At 34.4% G+C, this 18,434-nt stretch overlaps 2 protein-coding genes across 2 annotated transcripts; one reads left to right on the top strand and one right to left on the bottom strand.

Moving 5' to 3' along the window:
• Positions 1-124: 124 nt before the first annotated feature.
• Positions 125-3,017, bottom strand: c1qtnf13 (C1q and TNF related 13). The gene is made up of 2 exons (XM_051381851.1): positions 2,902-3,017; positions 125-1,731 (listed from the first exon to the last, which is right to left on the bottom strand). Exons 1-2 carry the CDS (start codon positions 2,930-2,932, stop codon positions 659-661), a joined length of 1,104 nt encoding a protein of 367 aa, XP_051237811.1. The 5' UTR covers positions 2,933-3,017; the 3' UTR covers positions 125-658.
• Positions 3,018-7,813: 4,796 nt separating this feature from the next.
• On the top strand, positions 7,814-14,918 carry ube2na (ubiquitin-conjugating enzyme E2Na). The gene is made up of 4 exons (XM_051382384.1): positions 7,814-7,929; positions 11,314-11,560; positions 12,019-12,159; positions 12,963-14,918. The coding sequence occupies exons 1-4, from the start codon at positions 7,900-7,902 to the stop codon at positions 13,007-13,009; spliced, it is 465 nt and encodes a 154-aa protein (XP_051238344.1). The 5' UTR covers positions 7,814-7,899; the 3' UTR covers positions 13,010-14,918.
• The last annotated feature ends 3,516 nt before the right edge of the window (positions 14,919-18,434 follow it).

Raw genomic sequence — 18,434 nt, 5'->3', positions numbered from 1 at the left:
CTGTGTGTGTGATTGTATTTCAGTCCAATATGTGCAAAAAAAGAACTCCCCATTTGGGATTAATAAAGTAAATTTTCTGCTTCTTCTTCTAGCATTCGACTAATAGAAGAAATACAAACATTAATTCATTCAAGTGTATGAATTTATTTTCATTAAATGCACATGAAACATAAAAACAGATACAGATATATATCCACAATATAAAAGTTCCATAACATGACCATGATGTATCTCTAAATCAAATTTTTACAGTAAGTAAATGTTAATAAACTATACATCATTTACATAATCATCCTTGCCATGCAATAATCATTTTTACATGTAAAAAATGCTTTTTAAAACTTCTAAACACAAACAATTTTAAAGTAATCTGTGAACAAAAACCCAATTCTATTACTTAATCAAGAAGTTTGTGATACCTTATAGCTAATTACACTTTAAGGACAAAAATAACAATGTTGCATGCAGGTTGGTGTCCATAATTGTATCACAGCACCATCTTGTGGAGTAATTTGGCAAGAAACGTTATCCCTATTATTATTTACTGTAAAAAAATAAACAAAAAGAAAACAAACAAAGCAAAGTACATGTACGTACACTATACTGACCACAGATTTTTTGTTAACTTTTTTTGTTTTAAAGGACACCATTAAGATATTTAGATATGAGTTCTGTCCTGTGTGGTGGGAGGTGGGAGTTTTTCTGCATCAGGATAAACCAGGAAGCCAGAAAACGTGGTGTACCTCCCCTGGTTGCTGTAGACAGCATAACGCTCATCCTGCTGACTGTACAGCCACACACTGTCGCCCCGGCGGAGAGACAGCAGCAAGCTCTGACTCTGCATCTCCCGTCTCTTCGACGTGTCCTCATCAAACACCATCGCCTGCACCTCACCCTTCCCGGTCATCAGCTTCACAGACACAGCCTTGCGGGGGTGTTTCCCCACAGTGAAGGCGAAGAAGTACGCACCCGGGAAGTGGCACGTGAACAAGCCTGAGGTTTTGTTGAAATGCCCTCCGATGTTGACATATTCCACATCAAAGGTCAGAGGTGGCTTGTCCTGCTGCCTGCTACTCTGACCCATGAGTGTGGATGTCCGTGCCACAGAGAAGGCAGACTGTGGTGGCTCTGATGTCTGATCTCTGGCCCAGGAGTCAGCCTGGGGGGGGCAGTTTGGGTAGGATAGGCCTGATGGGGACAGGTGGTTGGTGATGTAGCTGGTTGGGGAGATGTCAGGATAGACAAGGTAACCGGAGAAGGTGATGTAAGGGCCAGCATTGCTGTACAAAGCATACTGAGGACTCTGTTGTAAAAGCAACCACACTGTGTCCATCTCCTTCAAACTGATCATTATGCTTTGGCTTTGAACTTTCCTCCCTTTCTTGCGGTAGTCATCATACGCTATCGCCTGCACCTCCTCTCCATTCTTCACCAGTATCACAGAAAGCATTTTCTTTGGAAATTTCCCCACGGAGAAGGAGAAATAGTAAGCCCCGGGGATGCGGCAGCGGAAGTGACCACTGTCTAGATTAAAGTCCCCTCCAATGTTGACCATGAGCCGGTTGAAGGTCACTGCTTTCTGATTGCCTCCCACTACATTGTTGGTTCGGGTGGCAGAGAAAGCAGAGCGGAGACCCGTCATCACTGGAGGAGCATGAATGGGGGAAACTGGTCCAGAGCATGCGATCATGATGACTACACATGCCAGGAAGAAATGTGTGCTCGGCTGAGCTAAAAGAGAAAATTACAAGAAATCACATTTACATTTATAAATGTAAAGTCACTTAAAGTATTAGTCTGTGTTCACACTGAAAGCCTTAGCGCTCAGTTCTAATCATTCTTATTCTTATTTTATTCTCATTATTTTTAAAATGTGGCCCATATCAGATTCCAGTGTGAACAGGTTATAAACCTAATTTAGTTGATGAACGGGTTACAAGTAAACATGGCTTCATTTTTACTGTCAATATCAAAGAAAAAGACTCAGATTCAGTCTTTGTGTAGCCAACTAAGTGTAACCCATAATGCCTTTTGTTTATATAAAATACTGCAAGTTGATAAGGAAGTCTGGCTGAGCCCTGTCGAGATTGCTCTTGCCACTCAAATCAAGCACTCTAATGTGGCTGATATTGTCTGTTCTCTCTGTGCACTGAGAGAAGGGACTAGATTAGGTGCTGGTTCATCTGTTCCTGTGTGTGTTGAACAATGGAAATTTTTTGGAGGGTTGGTGAGGTGAGGCAGGGTAGAACGCTAAAAGACACCTCTGCAAAGTGTCAATGAAACATTACTTTGAAGCGGAAAGTGGATAAATTGCAAAAAATTAGTTATTATTTTTTATGGAAATTATAGTTTTTCAACTTTTTTTCAATATATTAGAAATCCATAATATATTAGAAATTTAATATATATTAGAAATCAATATATTAGAAAAATATTTTTAAATGTTTGCATATACACAAACACAGATATGGATCAATTTAAAATGCCTTAAAGTCATATTGGTCTGAATATCTTCCATAATCCAGACTAGATTTTACCCCTGTTTCCTCTGTTGCCTGTAATATACATATTATATATACATCTATATATACATATAACACTCATCATAGATCTTAAGCCCTAAACTGTGGTGGAAATGCCAAAGTCAGTGTTTAAATAAAGTTATCAAATGTTTTAACATTTCAAAACAATCTGCAGTGTGCTCTTTTTGAGTAGACTTTATGATTGTCTAACAATACTGTAAAATAAAGTGTGAATACAATGAACAAGATCAGACAATCACCTATATAACAGCAATCTCTATAGTGTCTGGAGACTGATGAAACTGAACATACTTCTTTCTTATTAAACTTCTGTTTTTACGTACAAAAGAGTAACCAGTTACAGAAATATCAAACCCACCTGCTGGGCTACGTTGAGACAGAAATTGCATGCTGGATGTCTTCTTCTTAGTCAGCTTTTTTAAAAATAAAGTTCCTCTTAGTTTGCTGCAGTGCTAATGTCCATGTCTGACATGGCCTGACACCAAAAGGAACAATGCTTTTTGTCCATGTAGATATGTCAGGAGGAGGAGCCCCGAACGCCCTCAAATCTATCGCCCCCGTTCAGGCTGCAGAGTAGAAATGCAGCTGTACCGTACAGCCTTATTGGCCCGTGGGAAAGTTACGTCTAACTCAGGCTTTGTTTTGTCTAAATCAGGTGGAGTTGTTTTAGGACACAAAGTCAATTTTGATGAACAAGTCCTAGAAAAGTGCACAAGAAAAATGAATGAAATTGCTAAATAACACACTGCCATATAATTCTTCTTATGAGGTGCTGTAATGTATGAATTAAATACTATTACCACTACTCATTACTATTATACTACTATAACATAAATATTGGCTGTAAAATAATCTTAAGAATCTTAATAAAGAAGAAGAACTTTCTCACTCGTCTTTCCCAAATGTTTGATCATGTGTGTCTTAACTGGTTGGAGCCAGTTAGTTAGTAATAATATTACTTTCACCAGTAACTAGTAGTGTAACTAATTACTAATAAATGTCAGTTATAATATTACAGTTACTACTCAGTTACTAATTGTGGAGGAAACTAGTTTAGATAACACTTAATATATTCTATTACTGTGATTTTAACCAACAAAGTAAGTCTGAATTTTGGGAAGAAAGGACACAATTACCAATTTTGTAGAGAGTAGCAGAAAAGTAATATAACTAGTAGTGTAACTAATTACTGTTCACAGGGAGTAATAAGTAAAGTAATAATATTACTTTTGAAAAGAGTAATGAGTAATAAATTACACTGAGTGAACTAGCCCAACACTGGTGAGTCATACAAAACCCTGAAGGATAAACAAGGACAAGGTCGGGGACACATACTTTTATTTTTACTGTGTCCATGTAGCTTTTGGATATAAAACTTTACATTCAATATCCTAAATTAAAACATGACTACAGTCAATATGGTTTTCCTAAAATCTGTAAATGTATCTTTGTCTCACATAGTTTGTACCAATATCACAAAATCCAAATATGTCACTCTATTTCTTTAATTTGGTTTGTTTGGTAAATTAAATGTATGATCTTAAAGGACCAGCGTGCAGCTTATAGAGGCATCTAGCAGTGCAGATTGCAACTCATTGAACACTGCTTGTATCTGTGTCTGACGAGCTGTGAATGAGAGCGGGTGTAGGACAAATGAGAGCCAGTGTTTGTTTTGTCTGTCTCTGTAGAAACATGGCGGTTCAACATTTATTTTAATTTATGCTGCTAAACTGCACGGTGCGTATTGTTGTATATTGTATATATCTACGTTTAACTGCAATTTTTGTTGCACTTTCTCACATTTAGTTACTTGTTTCTTCTTTTCTACTTATGTTACCTCTAAGTGCTTAAATTTTGTTGCATTTAGTTAATTGTTTGATTTATTTTATGTTAGCCTTTATTTTATTTTATTTTATGTTACCTTATTGTTACTCTAACCCTGTAGTACTTTACTTTACCACCTTTGTATTGAAACGGTTGCACAGTAACTTCCCTCGAGATAAATAAAGCTTCTTGAATCTTGAATACTATATTCCTATTTCTGCAAATAGATCCTCTTAAATGTTACAAACTGCACCTTTAAAACACATTTCTCTGGTATTGTGACAAATTATGTGCAGGGCTATAATATCATCTATCTGTTTGGTCCTCCCCCCCTTTACATTAATATATCTATGTATAATATATCTATGTATAATATGTCTATGTATAATATATCTATGTATAATATGTGTATGTATGATATATCTATGTATAATATGTCTATGTATAATATATCTATGTCTAATATATTTATGTATAATATGTCTATTCAATTCAATTCAATTCAATTCAATTTTATTTGTATAGCGCCAATTCATAACAGAAGTTATCTCAGGACACTTTTCAAATAGAGCAGGTCCAGACCGAACTCTTTAACATTAATTACAGAGACCCAACAGTACCACCATGAGCAAGCACTTGCGACAAGGGCAAGGAAAAACTGCCTGTTAAAAGGCAGAAACCTAGGACAGATCCTCCGGCTCTAGGTGGGTGGTCGTCTGTCTCGACCTATGTATAATGTATCTATGTATAATACGTGTATGTATAATATAGCTATGTATAATATATATCTATGTATAATATGTCTATGTATAATATATCTATGTATAATATATCTATGTATAATATATCTATGTATAATATATATCTATGTATAATATGTCTATGTATTATATGTCTATGTATAATATATATATCTATGTATAATATATCTATGTATAACATATATCTATGTATAATATGTCTATGTATTATATGTCTTTGTATAATATATGTATAATATCTATGTATAATATATCTATGTATATCTATGTATATATATGTCTATGTATATATGTATAATACATCTATGTATTATATATCTATGTATAATATATAAATAATATATCTATGTATATCTATGTATTAATATATCTATGTATATCTATGTATTATAATATATCTATGTATATCTATGTATTATATATCTATGTCTATCTATGTATTATATATCTATGTATATCTATGTATATTTATGTATTATATATCTATGTATACTATGTATATCTATGTATTATATGTCTATGTATATCTATGTATATATTATAATCTAGGTATCTATTATATCTATGTATTATATATCTATGTATTATATATCTATGTATATCTATGTATATCTATGTATTATATATCTATGTATATCTATGTTTATCTATGTATTATATATCTATGTATATCTATGTATAATATATCTATGTATATCTATGTATTATATATCTATGTATATCTATGTATTGTATATCTATATATCTATGTATTTTTTCTATCTATGATATATATCTATGTATAATATATCTATGTATATCTATGAATAATATATCTATGTATATCTATGTATTATATATCTATGTATATCTATGTATAATATATCTATGTATATCTATGTATTATATATCTATGTCTATCTATGTATTATATATCTATGTATATCTATGTATTATATATCTATGTATATCTATGTATTATATATATATGTATATCTATGTATTATATATCTATGTATATCTATGTATAATATATCTATGTATATCTATGAATAATATATCTATGTATATCTATGTATTATATATCTATGTATATCTATGTATAATATATCTATGTATATCTATGTATTATATATCTATGTCTATCTATGTATTATATATCTATGTATATCTATGTATATTTATGTATTATATATTTATTATATCTATGTATTATCTATGTATTATATATCTATGTATATCTATGTATAATATATCTATGTAATTAATATCTATGTATATCTATATTATATATCTATGTATATCTATGTATTATATATCTATGTATAATATATCTATGTATTATATATCTATGTATATCTATGTATTATCTATGTATATCTATGTATATCTATGTATTATATATCTATGTATATCTATGTATAATATATCTATGTATATCTAGGTATTATATATCTATGTATATCTATGTATATCTATGTATTATATATCTATGTATAATATATCTATGTATATCTATGTATTATATATCTATGTATATCTATGTATAATATATCTATGTATATCTATGTATTATATATCTATGTATATCTATGTATTATATATCTATGTATATCTATGTATTATATATCTATGTATAATATATCTATGTATTATATATCTATGTATATCTATGTATTATATATCTATGTATATCTATGTATTATATATCTATGTATATCTATGTATTATATATCTATGTATATCTATGTATTATATATCTATGTATATTATATATCTATGTATAATATATATCTATGTTTATCTATGTAGTATATATCTATGTATATCTATGTATTATATATCTATGTCTATCTATGTATTATATATCTATGTATTATATATCTATGTATATCTATGTATTATATATCTATGTATATCTATGTATTATATATCTATGTATATCTATGTATTATATATCTATGTATATCTATGTATTCTATATCTATGTATATCTATGTATTCTATATCTATGTATATCTATGTATTATATATCTATGTATATCTATGTATTATATATCTATGTATATCTATGTAGTATATATCTATGTCTATCTATGTATTATATATCTATGTAATAAATATAGTATTCTATATCTATGTATATCTATGTATTATATATCTATGTATCTCTATGTATTCTATATCTATGTATCTCTATTATTATATATCTATGTATTATGTATTCTATATCTATGTCTATCTATGTATTCTATATCTATGTCTATCTATGTATTCTATATCTATGTATATCTATGTATTCTATATCTATGTATAATATATCTATGTATTATGTATCTATGTATTCTATATCTATGTATATCTATGTATTCTTTATCTATGTATATCTATGTATTACATATCTATGTATTCTATATCTATGTATATCTATGTATTATATATCTATGTCTATCTATGTATTCTATATCTATGTCTATCTATGTATTCTATATCTATGTATATCTATGTATTATATGTCTTTGTATAATATATGTATAATATCTATGTATAATATATCTATGTATATCTATGTATATATATGTCTATGTATAGTATAATATCTATGTATATATATATTACCTATGTATTCTATGTCTATGTATATCTATGTATTCTATATCTATGTATATCTATGTATTCTATATCTATGTATTAAACGCTCCTCCATCCGCTGTCATGACGCAGAGAACCCGGAAGTGTTCCAGCGACAGAGAGCAGGCACCGAGAGCTAAAAAGCCCGAATTGAAGACAAGATGACCGGACTGCCCCGCAGGATCATAAAGGTAATGAGTGTGTGTGGGTGTGTGTGTGTGTGTGTGTGTGTGTGTGTGTGTGTGTGTGTGTGTGTGTGTGTGTGTGTGTGTGTGTGTGTGTGTGGTTGAACACTTTAACCTAAACCCTAAAGCCCGCTAACGTTAACTTCCGTTTTTATTATTCCCGGTGACCAGATGGGGGTTAAAAAAAATAAAAATACACCAACGGTTTGTTAAAAAAGAAAAAGGGAAATAAAATGGCGGATAAATTTGCTGTGTTGTGTTTTTTTCCTAGATGCTAACGATGCTAACGATGCTAACGACGCTAACCGCCCTCCCCGGCTAGTTTGTTAGCCTGTTAGCTTCACACCCAGAGTAATACTTTTAACTGAAGCATAAGCACGCTTAAATTTGGGATGTTTTGCCCTCTTATAGTTGTTTATTTATTCATTATTTGTTTATTATTTACACGCTTTCTCTTAATTTCGTTCGTCAGTTAAGTTAACCGCCTCTGAGCCAGTAACGACAGTTGTTATGGTAACTGCGGTAACTTAGCAACTGACACACCCATCAAAAAGAGTGGCGGGGGGGAAAGGTTGGATCAGAAATCACTTTGTGCTGCTCCCACCTGGTTTTAAACTATATGAGGGGCAATTATGGTACAGTGTTGTCACCGCAAACCCATAATTACAGCGCTTTGGAGATCAATATCATTAATTGTAATGATTGAGACACCTGACAGTTATGTTTTGTGTACAGGGCCTCCTCAATTGCAATATGTGATTAAAAAGGTAGAATTTGTGATAAAACAGTGTTGTGATATAGTGTTTTAGTGTTATTAAAATGTATTTATATTAAACGATGACAGTCTGCTCCTTTCAGTTATTATAGACAAGCACAGAAAGTTAGAAAATAGCCGTATTCTATATAAATATCTAGCAATTGTCGCATTAAAACACTTTATGCACTTTTTATTTACACCTTCCACTGAAATATACAGAAATATTTCCTCTAACACGCACATCTTTGTTTGAAAGAGGCCTTATAGTAGTATAAAGTGACGCCTTGTGTGGTATGGTAGGTTTTTATGTGCTCAATTATAAGTACATTTCCTTTCACCAGTTGTATTTTATAGGCTCTGATTAAGGCTGCACAATTAATCAAAATCACAATATGACCAAGTGCAATACAATAATTATTGATAAAGGTAGAATTTGTGACAAAACAGTATTATAATATAGTATTGTAGTGTTGAAGAGATGCCTTGGCCCACAATTCTTGTTCTCCATATATAAATGTCATATCCTCCATAGTTTTAATTGGGTTTTTATTTCAATGAAAAGGAAATCCTAAATCATTCCCTCTAGTCGTGAATCATATCACAATATCTGTATGTTTTGATGATTTACCATGCAGATAGACCCAAAGCTTGCTTAATAAAGTTATTTATTATATGGATCTAAGTGTGCACCTTAGCAAAGATTAAGCTGGGTAGAGTGGTTGTCCTCAGTAAAAATGTTTCTTCTTAAGTAATGACAAAAATAGTATAGTAATAATACATTTTTATGTCTATATCATCATGACATTTCAGTGGACCAAGTTTTACGAGGGGCTCTGATTACTTATGAAGTTCAGTTTAATTTCTGTTTTCATTATTTATTAATTAAATTAATTAAAAGAAATTAAACTCTTCAATTATTAATAATTTGGACTGTAAAATGTCAAACACCTTAAGTACCCAGACACCAGCATGATGTGTTGAAACTGCTTTCAGCGTCTGACCAGCAGCTACATATTAGTATTTAATTTATACTTTTATGAAACATAGAGAAGCTCAGTCTTGTATTTGTGAACCTGCATCGACTCGACACAGAAGTATTAATCAGGCTTTATAATAATAATAATAATAAGTAACGAATCATCATCAATTTATTACTTTAGCTTTGGTGGTAACAGTCAAACCTCACAGAAGCCATTAACTTTCACAGTGCATCTCTGTAAGTAAGCAAATAAAAGTAATTAATTCTGTGTATTTGTGTATATTAACCAGATTTACTGGAATTAGAGCTTATGATTTGTAAAGGAGTAGTACGTAGTCTGAGTTTTATAAAGAAAGGTGTAGAAGAGAAGGTTGCACAGGTGGGCGAGTAAGCAGACTGCAGACTTAGTGTTGGTGGGGAGAGGTGGCAGGGCTGGGAACAGTACTTAGAGGACCGAGCCCTTGAGCCCTCAGAGCGTGTGACTGCGACTGGGAGCCCCTCTCCCGTCTGTGTTTTCACTGCACGGTTTTGTCTGTGGGTTATCTGAAACATTTCAGGAATCTCACTCCCAGTTGCATCCGAGTGCCGGCCGTTGGCAAGCTTAACTTGATTTCATACATAGTTATGCTGTTATTTATTTATTGCTCCGTTGTTGTCAAGTGTGATGCACACAGTTCGACAGGATATATAATATATTTTTTAGATTATGAAAATAATCAGAGCCTAATAGAGGTGGTTTACTGTATTATCAGTTTGGAGAATGCAGACAAATGTACAGTGCAATATATGAACACTCTGGTTTATATAATGATGTGCATAGCATTGAACTTAAATGTAGTTTTCTTGTTAATGCATGCCTCAGTAGATGTCAGATATCTGTTCCTCTTTCTCAGTAACGCTGTGTGTTTCTGTTAGTCACTTTGCTGTCACTATGATTGCGGAGAAGCCTTGCTGCAGTAGCTGATGGGGATGGAAGTAATGGTGTCCTGTGGTGCGGTGGCTGAGTCAGTGTCACCTCTAAAAGACAGTTATATATACTGCACACAGTCTTCAGGATTACAGCAGTGAGCCAATATTGCAGCCACAGCCTCCCTCCCCTCTGTGTTAAATGATAAAAAAACAAGCTCACTACAGTCCACCTTCTGCCTACCATCTCCGTTGTTAGACTAGTTATGACTCACAACTAACTTTCATATAATAATAAACAAGTCAAATGAAAATTCCCCCATTAAGTGTGATGTGTAATTTCCACCAACATTTTAACTGTAATGTTTGGTACAGGTCCTTAAATCACTGCTCTATTTGTAGCTGTCATAAGTAAGTATTACACTGTTTCCAAGTGTCTGCAGTCACTGAAGGAGTAACATAAAATACTTTCACCCAGATTCAAAGTGTGAAAAACATGTAATGCACATCTTGATTTTGCTTTATATCAAAGGATGACAGTCTGCTTCTTTCAGTCATCACAAACGCACAGAAAGTTAGAAAATAGCTTTATTCTATAAAAATGTCTAACAATTGTCACATAAAAACACTTTATGTATTGAAATATACAGAAATATTTCCCCTAACATGCACATCTTTGTCTGAAAGAGGCCTTATAGTAGTATATAGTAATGTATAGTTCATTTCTTTCTGTCTTTTTCTGTACCAGGAAACTCAGCGTTTGCTGGCAGAGCCTGTCCCAGGCATCAAGGCAGAGCCAGATGAAGGCAACGCCCGCTACTTTCATGTGGTCATTGCTGGACCTCAGGACTCGCCTTTCGAGGGGGGCACATTTAAACTTGAACTCTTTTTACCAGAGGAATATCCCATGGCAGCTCCTAAAGTACGCTTCATGACCAAAATATATCATCCCAATGTAGACAAGTTGGGAAGAATATGTCTAGACATTTTGAAAGGTAAGTCGGTGCTTTAGAGTGTCACAGTTTATTCTTGCCCAGCTATGTGTGGTATGCATTGTGCTTTACATGACATGTTTTGCATTGGCTGAAAATTTGTTTAACGTGAGCTTTTACAGCCTTTTTGCATCTGTTCAGTGACTGTCTTTGGTCCGTTCAGTCAGGCCTGTCACTGTTGCAAAGCCTATATGTATTGTGTCCTGTGATGTTCGGCCTGTGAATGAAGTGAGGGATTTGCCAATTTCATCTTGCTCAAAAGATCAAGGGCCTCGTATGTTACACATGTGACCCCCAGCTGGAGTTTTGTACCACTAATATTGCATATCATAACTGTCTCTTCACTGCCCCTGTAGTATAAACTACTTCTTCTTTTTCAGTGACGTACACTCTGTTGTCCCTCTGCTTTTCTTTTGTCTCTGTTTAAGTCTGAGCAATCCTTCTGTTTGTCATCTTTTTAGATAAATGGTCGCCAGCTCTGCAGATTCGTACAGTGCTGCTCTCAATCCAGGCGTTACTAAGTGCACCCAACCCTGACGATCCCCTAGCAAATGACGTTGCAGAGAAGTGGAAGTCCAGTGAAGCTGAAGCCATAGAAACAGGTGAGAGCTACTGTATTACCTGGCTGGGTTCAGCTAGTCTGCTGCCTTTCCCCTCCATCGTTTGAATTAAAGGAACATCTGGCCTAAATACACAAAAACACTATGTACAGTTTATTTTACATTATGAGGTGTGGTTTTTTGGCGCTAATTATTTATAACGCATCCTCACTTTATACAATATATAAGTTAAAGAAATGTGATGAAACTACAATACACCAACATTGTTTAATGAACATTAAAATTACAACCAAAACATTTTCGGAAAAGGCAGTTCTATTTCCCCACAACATTTTCGTCTCTCTTTGTGTTTTACGTTGGGGGAAAGGAAAAAGGAATGTTTTAAGTGTGCATCATTTTGGACAAGAATGTATCATTCAGTTTGATGGATTTAAATTCATGACAAAGCGTATTACAGCAGTTTTTGGTTGAATTTAAACAAACTATAGAAGAGATGAAAGTAGTTTTATAGTATAGTGGATAAAATCAATGTGATGTGATGAGTTAAGTTATTTGGGCCTACATTTGGTGAAACCTTCAAGATAAAAAAAGAACAATACTGAAACGATTTATTCTTCTTTCATCAACATAATGTATAAAAATATCTATTGATATATCAGGTAATCAGAAATAAATGACCTTTTGTAAATGCTTTGCATCCTTTGCATATCAAACCATCCTGATTGATGCGGTTTTCATCTGAGTTTTTTCATGATGAAAAATGGTACACATTTCTTAATGCGAGTTTGTAACAACCCACGTTGGTAAATTTTTACATGACTTATGTTTTTTGCTTTACTTTACAGCCAAGTCATGGACCAGGCTTTATGCTGGAAGCAAAAACGAAGTGTAGAGCAGCCTAACAACAAGTGGAAGTGAAGTGTGAACACAACTTCTCACGTTCTGCCAAGACCTCTTCCAACTTCATTTGCATTTAAAGGACACAGTCTTAAATAAATATATGTATATTGATATATATACATATACATATATATATATATATATATATATATATATATATATATATATATATATATATATATATATATATACACACATATATATATATATATACACATATATATTATGAAATAAACATGAATATATTGTAAAGGAAAAAAGAACAACTGCTGACAATTGGTGATTTAAATGCACACTCGTAATGAAATCACTCGTCGTTGTCCTAACTCACTACTGTTTAAATGCATGGGCAAAGGTTTTAGATCTTCTCACCTGGCTTTCTTTGTCCATTGATTTTGGGAGGCTTTCGCCAACTGCTGCTTACAAGCACGTTTTAGGGGAGGAAAGAGGGACCTCCATCCCACATTTTTGGTGGGTTTTGGGGGCGTTCCAGAGCTGTGGAGTAGGGTGTGGAGGAGACACTGGCTAGAAGTGGTCAATATTCTATACTATATCTTTTAACTTTGTTTTCTCATGTCGCTGTTTGTTTATTAAAAGCAGCTAACTACTACTAGCCCACTGTATGTAGACACTCACCTGGAGGCGGACCAGTGTTTCGTCCTGCGTAGATGGCCGAGCAGGACGCTAAACAATCCTAGCAATACTTCTTCCTCTTTAAGTCACATTTGGCTGCAGTAAATACAAAATATGACTAAAAACTAAACTGAGCCTGTCACAGTCACATTACCTTTTACAACCTCTCTCAGTGGAAACTTGGATTGTGGATGTTGTGAGAGAGTGTGGAGGGTAAGGTGGACATTGTGGACCATTCCTTAGTTTTAGACTTTTTTTTTTTTTTTTTTTTTTACCGTATCCAGTCTTTTATATGTGAATCTTTCTTGCAGTTGCCATACTAACCACTCTGCTTCCCCCCCTCCTTTGTCATCACAGTCTAATGCTACAAGACTCTGGGGTTAACTTCTTCCAATGGCATTTATTTCACAAGGCTGTGGTTACATTTCAGCAGTCGGTTGTTTGATGATGTGAGGGGTGGGGGTTGGTGACCTGTATGACAGGAGATGCTGGATCAAACTCCAGAAGATCAATGGAGGCTTTGTCTCTGTCATGACTGGTCTTTGGCTGAAAAAGTCTGTATTCAATTCACTGTTTGTAAATTCATTCTTTCTATTAATCTGGGGAGGAAATGTTTTCCTGCTCTCAGGGCGGGTTCACACCGAAAGGTCCGGTTCCTGAATCGAACCAGTGCGGGGATGATACATCGTTTAACTGTTTACAACTGGTCCAAACTCAAACTAAAGACCTGTGGCGGAAGTGTTTGATTGTTGAGGAGGCAGCTCACCGAGGAGTGATTGTTAAAATTTGTAATTCCAGAAAAGAAACTCAAGAGAATTCAGTCCTGATTGGCAGGAAAAAGTCTATGAACTTACACCAGATTTGGTGGTATTATGCATGTGACACTTTGGTTTAATACTACAGGTCACAGAATACTGGGGGGGGCAGTACAACAAACTGGACTGGATACTAGTTCACCAAAGCAGGAAGTGAAAAATGTTTTTTAATCATTTAAATGACACATGTTCGAATAGTGTTCACACCAGAAATTAACCGCTCCAGGGTTCACTCCATAAGCGGTCCAAGACCGGAAGGCCGAGGTTTGGTCTGCACCAGAGTTTGAGTCCGGCATTCAGACCAACCCAAACAAACAGATTCTTTTGGGGGGTAAATGCTCCTGGTTTCGGTTCAACTGGACCAAACAAGGTGTGAACCTGCCTTCAGAATACTATGAAACAGTCCACCTGCATACTGTTATGTTCTGTAAATAAAATCTGTTGATTAATAAACAGTTGCCTGGGTGTCATTCTTGATGGGACACGTGTGGTAGATACCACTGTGAATGCTGTGAGGAGTTTTTAAGAATGGTAATGTTATTGTATATTATATTATTGACGTGGAGCCAGTTTATATTATTTAAGAAATTGCTGGATAGTTTAAGGGACCACAAAGGTCTCCGGTTTGGTCAGGACTGGTACAGAGGGGGATAGGTTACACCTTTATCGCCTATTAGTACATAGATTTTGGTAACCACATAATTCATGTCATAGCTCAACTGCAGCTATAAGTCTAGTCAACCACAAGAAGTGTAAACATCTGTGTGGGTGTGCAGGACTTTGTAAGTTAATCATATGTATAAAATTAAACAAGTAACTTTAGTTAAATTTGGTGGACTAAAAGTACAAAATTGTGAATTAGTAAATAGAAAAAAATTAAATACTAGTACAAGTAAATATAATAAAATATAATTAAGTACAATACTTGATTAAATGTACTTTCAACCACTGAAAAATGCTATAACTTAACTAAGATTTAGCATATATTATTATTATTAGGTATATTTATTCTAGACTGCACATCCATGGATCTATAAAATACAAAATACATTTATTATGATTAATAATTACCATTTATAATTTATCAATTAGATTATACTATTCAGAACAATGTAAGTTGCTTATTGTGTAAATAGCGAGTTTTCTTTAAGTTTGTACTGAACATTCATTTTAACTTTAATATTAACTATTTAGCTACAAGTTGTTTCCTCCCTCCTTCAAGGTAGACTATTATTTAATCAGTGTGTGAAGGTTAAGGACACACAGTCTGATACTGGAGGTGTGTCCTGGGGGTCCATTGTGGGTCCTTTAATTACACACAATGTTGCTGATTTAAACCATCTAAAAACTACAAACTCTCCCTCTGTGCACTGAAAGACACTTATCTGAACCTGGTCCCTAAAGTTGGTGCCTAAACCTTCACACAGCTAACAGAATAAATCGGAGCTGTGTGTCCTCTCCGGGCACATGGGTCTGGTTCAGTCAGATTAAGTTAAAGAAGTTCAAAGGGGTCTTCAGAGTTGTCCCACTGGCCTGGAAAATTGAAGCCTGCATGCTCCCATGCCCCTGATTTTAGCAATTATCTTTGCAGAGCATGGTATGGTCCTTGATCTTTCCCAAACATTGTACTCCTCATGTGAGCCATAGGGCTGCTTTGGATGTGGGTCAGGATTCATTCATTAATTCATATAAGAGAGGCTCTTCTCTTGTTCTGGTTGCTGTCAGATATTAGTGTCCTACAGTTATTAAAGTCCATATCCCTGATTAAACAGTCTACAATAAAGAATACACATCCAACTAATCGTGCATTGTCATTTTAAACACCTCTGAACATTTCCACCTTTGAACGCATCCTGTGGTTTAAAGACATCCACATCCACCAGAGGGAAGCCCTGAGCCTTGTAAATTCTATACTCAGCAGTACATTACAGACCCAATAAGCATGCTGCTGTAAATAAACCTGTGAGAGTATTACCAGGTGGCTCCACTGAACTGAACAGGGTTTCAGACTGGCATTGTTTTCTTTACTTGCCCTCAGAACAGCAGGGAACGTCCTTACACTTCCTTGTGGGAAGTTGGGTGAGAATCCAAACTAGTAAAGATAGTTTTTCTCACGTGTACCCTGAGTTGCCAAGATTTGAGTAAAGGCAGCAACTCAATAATTATAATGTAATTCAACATGGTGGTAAAGAGTAGAGTTTATTTGTGTTTTGTCATCTGTTTCAGGTGTATTTGTTTGTTTTTGTTTATGTAGGTGTCAATTAGGAAACTGTCGATCCCCTACCATCCCCCCCGAAGAATAATTTAATTCTCTATATATTCTGGTCCTGGGGTAGCCACCCCTGAATTCTGATTGGCCTCTCAAAGTGCCCCGCCATTATCCTTAGCTCTTCCACTCCGCTCTGTCGTTCAGAGGCTGTAGTGGGCTCTGTTTTAAAGCTGTGAAGATACTGGTATCATATGAATCTACATGACCTAATGCATACACACAACCATGTCACACTAACATGTCAGAAAGGGGGCTAAATAACGCTCCAAAGTTAGGCTCAAATTTGCCGATGGAAAGACAGCAATGGCCATTTTCAAAGGGATCCATTGACCTCTGACCTCAAGATATCTGAATGAAAATGGGATCTATGGATAACCACAAGTTTCCCTTTGTAGACATGGCCACGTTATGCTAATCCTATGCAGTTATTTTGCATGTGGTATAAATGTGTTATTTTTGCCAAGTGTATTTGAATATACTGAGGTCCCTAAATTTTGATTGCATACATTGGGAATGACTGGAAAACTGAGACACATACTTCAAGCCACCCCTGCATTAAGCCAGTGCCCCACTTGTACCACCCCTGAGTCAAAAAAGTCTGGAAATGCCCCTGGTAAAGAGAAATAAAAGTGTGGAATATCAATGCTGTTGTAAGATTTATATGATAAAATATGGGATCAAGGATGTCGGCTGATAATAATAATTTGTGACATAAAACCTCATCGCAAATAGTCAGTTTACAATGGCGTGTCTTGTTGAAAAACCACTCAAATTATCAAGTACCTTAGTTCAGTTCTTGATTTTAATGCGTGTAAGTAAACTAACTTCTGTGAGGAAAAGTAAATGTAAAGTAAATTGTTAAGTAAGTTGTCTAACAGAACAATGAACAAGCTCCAGGGACAAGAAACCACTGAATCTGTCAAATAAGAAGCCTATCAGGTGTGTATGATTGTTACAGACAATGAATTGAATAAAAAGTTCCCTAAACAGGAAATAATCTGCTCAAAATGGGTCCAGATCACTCATTTTACACAAACTTCCTGCAGTTACTGAGCTCACTGTTGGGTTCATTGTTAACAGTTTTGAATATAATATAAAATAAACATAAAATATGTCACTTAGTAACTCATTACTAGTAATAATATTACATTGCGGTAAAAAACATTACTTTCCCCAGAAACTAGTAGTGTAACAGTAATACTATTACACTTTTTACTGTTTTTAATTACTTCAAAAAGTAATTAGTTACAATATTACTTTTCTTGTCACCCTCTACTGATTTTAAATCCAACAATTCAGTCTCATCCTTGAATTTATTTTTGTAACCGTGGAGGAAACTTGTTTGAAAGATGGAAATAAATACATTACATCGATTTTAACATTGTTTTTAACTGTCTTAAGTCTGAATATTGGGGCACAATTACCAATTTTGTGGGGGGAGTAGCAGAAAAAGTAATATAACTAGTAGTGTAACTAATTACTGTTGGCAGGGAGTAATAAGTAAAGTAAATATATGACTTCTTAAAACACTAATGAGTAATACATTACATGTTTTGAGTAACTGTAACAAATACACAGAAAAAGACCTGATCTGATCCCCGTGTTCCGGATCAATCAGCCTCGTTAATGATGAACAGGAAGCTATCGACAGGAGGCAGCCTGTTGCGCAGCTCTCAGAGGAGGGAGGAGGAGGAGGAGGA

Source organism: Dicentrarchus labrax, unplaced genomic scaffold (assembly GCF_905237075.1).
Source record: "Dicentrarchus labrax unplaced genomic scaffold, dlabrax2021, whole genome shotgun sequence".
Lineage (NCBI taxonomy): Eukaryota > Metazoa > Chordata > Actinopteri > Moronidae > Dicentrarchus > Dicentrarchus labrax.
The sequence above is the reverse complement of the archived record's forward strand: the minus strand, read 5'-3'. Positions and strand labels throughout refer to the sequence as shown.

Bases quoted from the DNA above. Each gene is read 5' to 3' on its own strand.
- c1qtnf13 (XM_051381851.1), bottom strand. From the start codon at position 2,932: ATGCAATTTCTGTCTCAACGTAGCCCAGCAG. The intron at 1,732-2,901 runs GTGGGTTTGATA...TTTCTCTTTTAG, and splicing joins GTCTCAACGTAGCCCAGCAG to CTCAGCCGAGCACACATTTC.
- ube2na (XM_051382384.1), top strand. From the start codon at position 7,900: ATGACCGGACTGCCCCGCAGGATCATAAAG. The intron at 7,930-11,313 runs GTAATGAGTGTG...TTTCTGTACCAG, and splicing joins TGCCCCGCAGGATCATAAAG to GAAACTCAGCGTTTGCTGGC. The intron at 12,160-12,962 runs GTGAGAGCTACT...TTTACTTTACAG, and splicing joins AGCTGAAGCCATAGAAACAG to CCAAGTCATGGACCAGGCTT.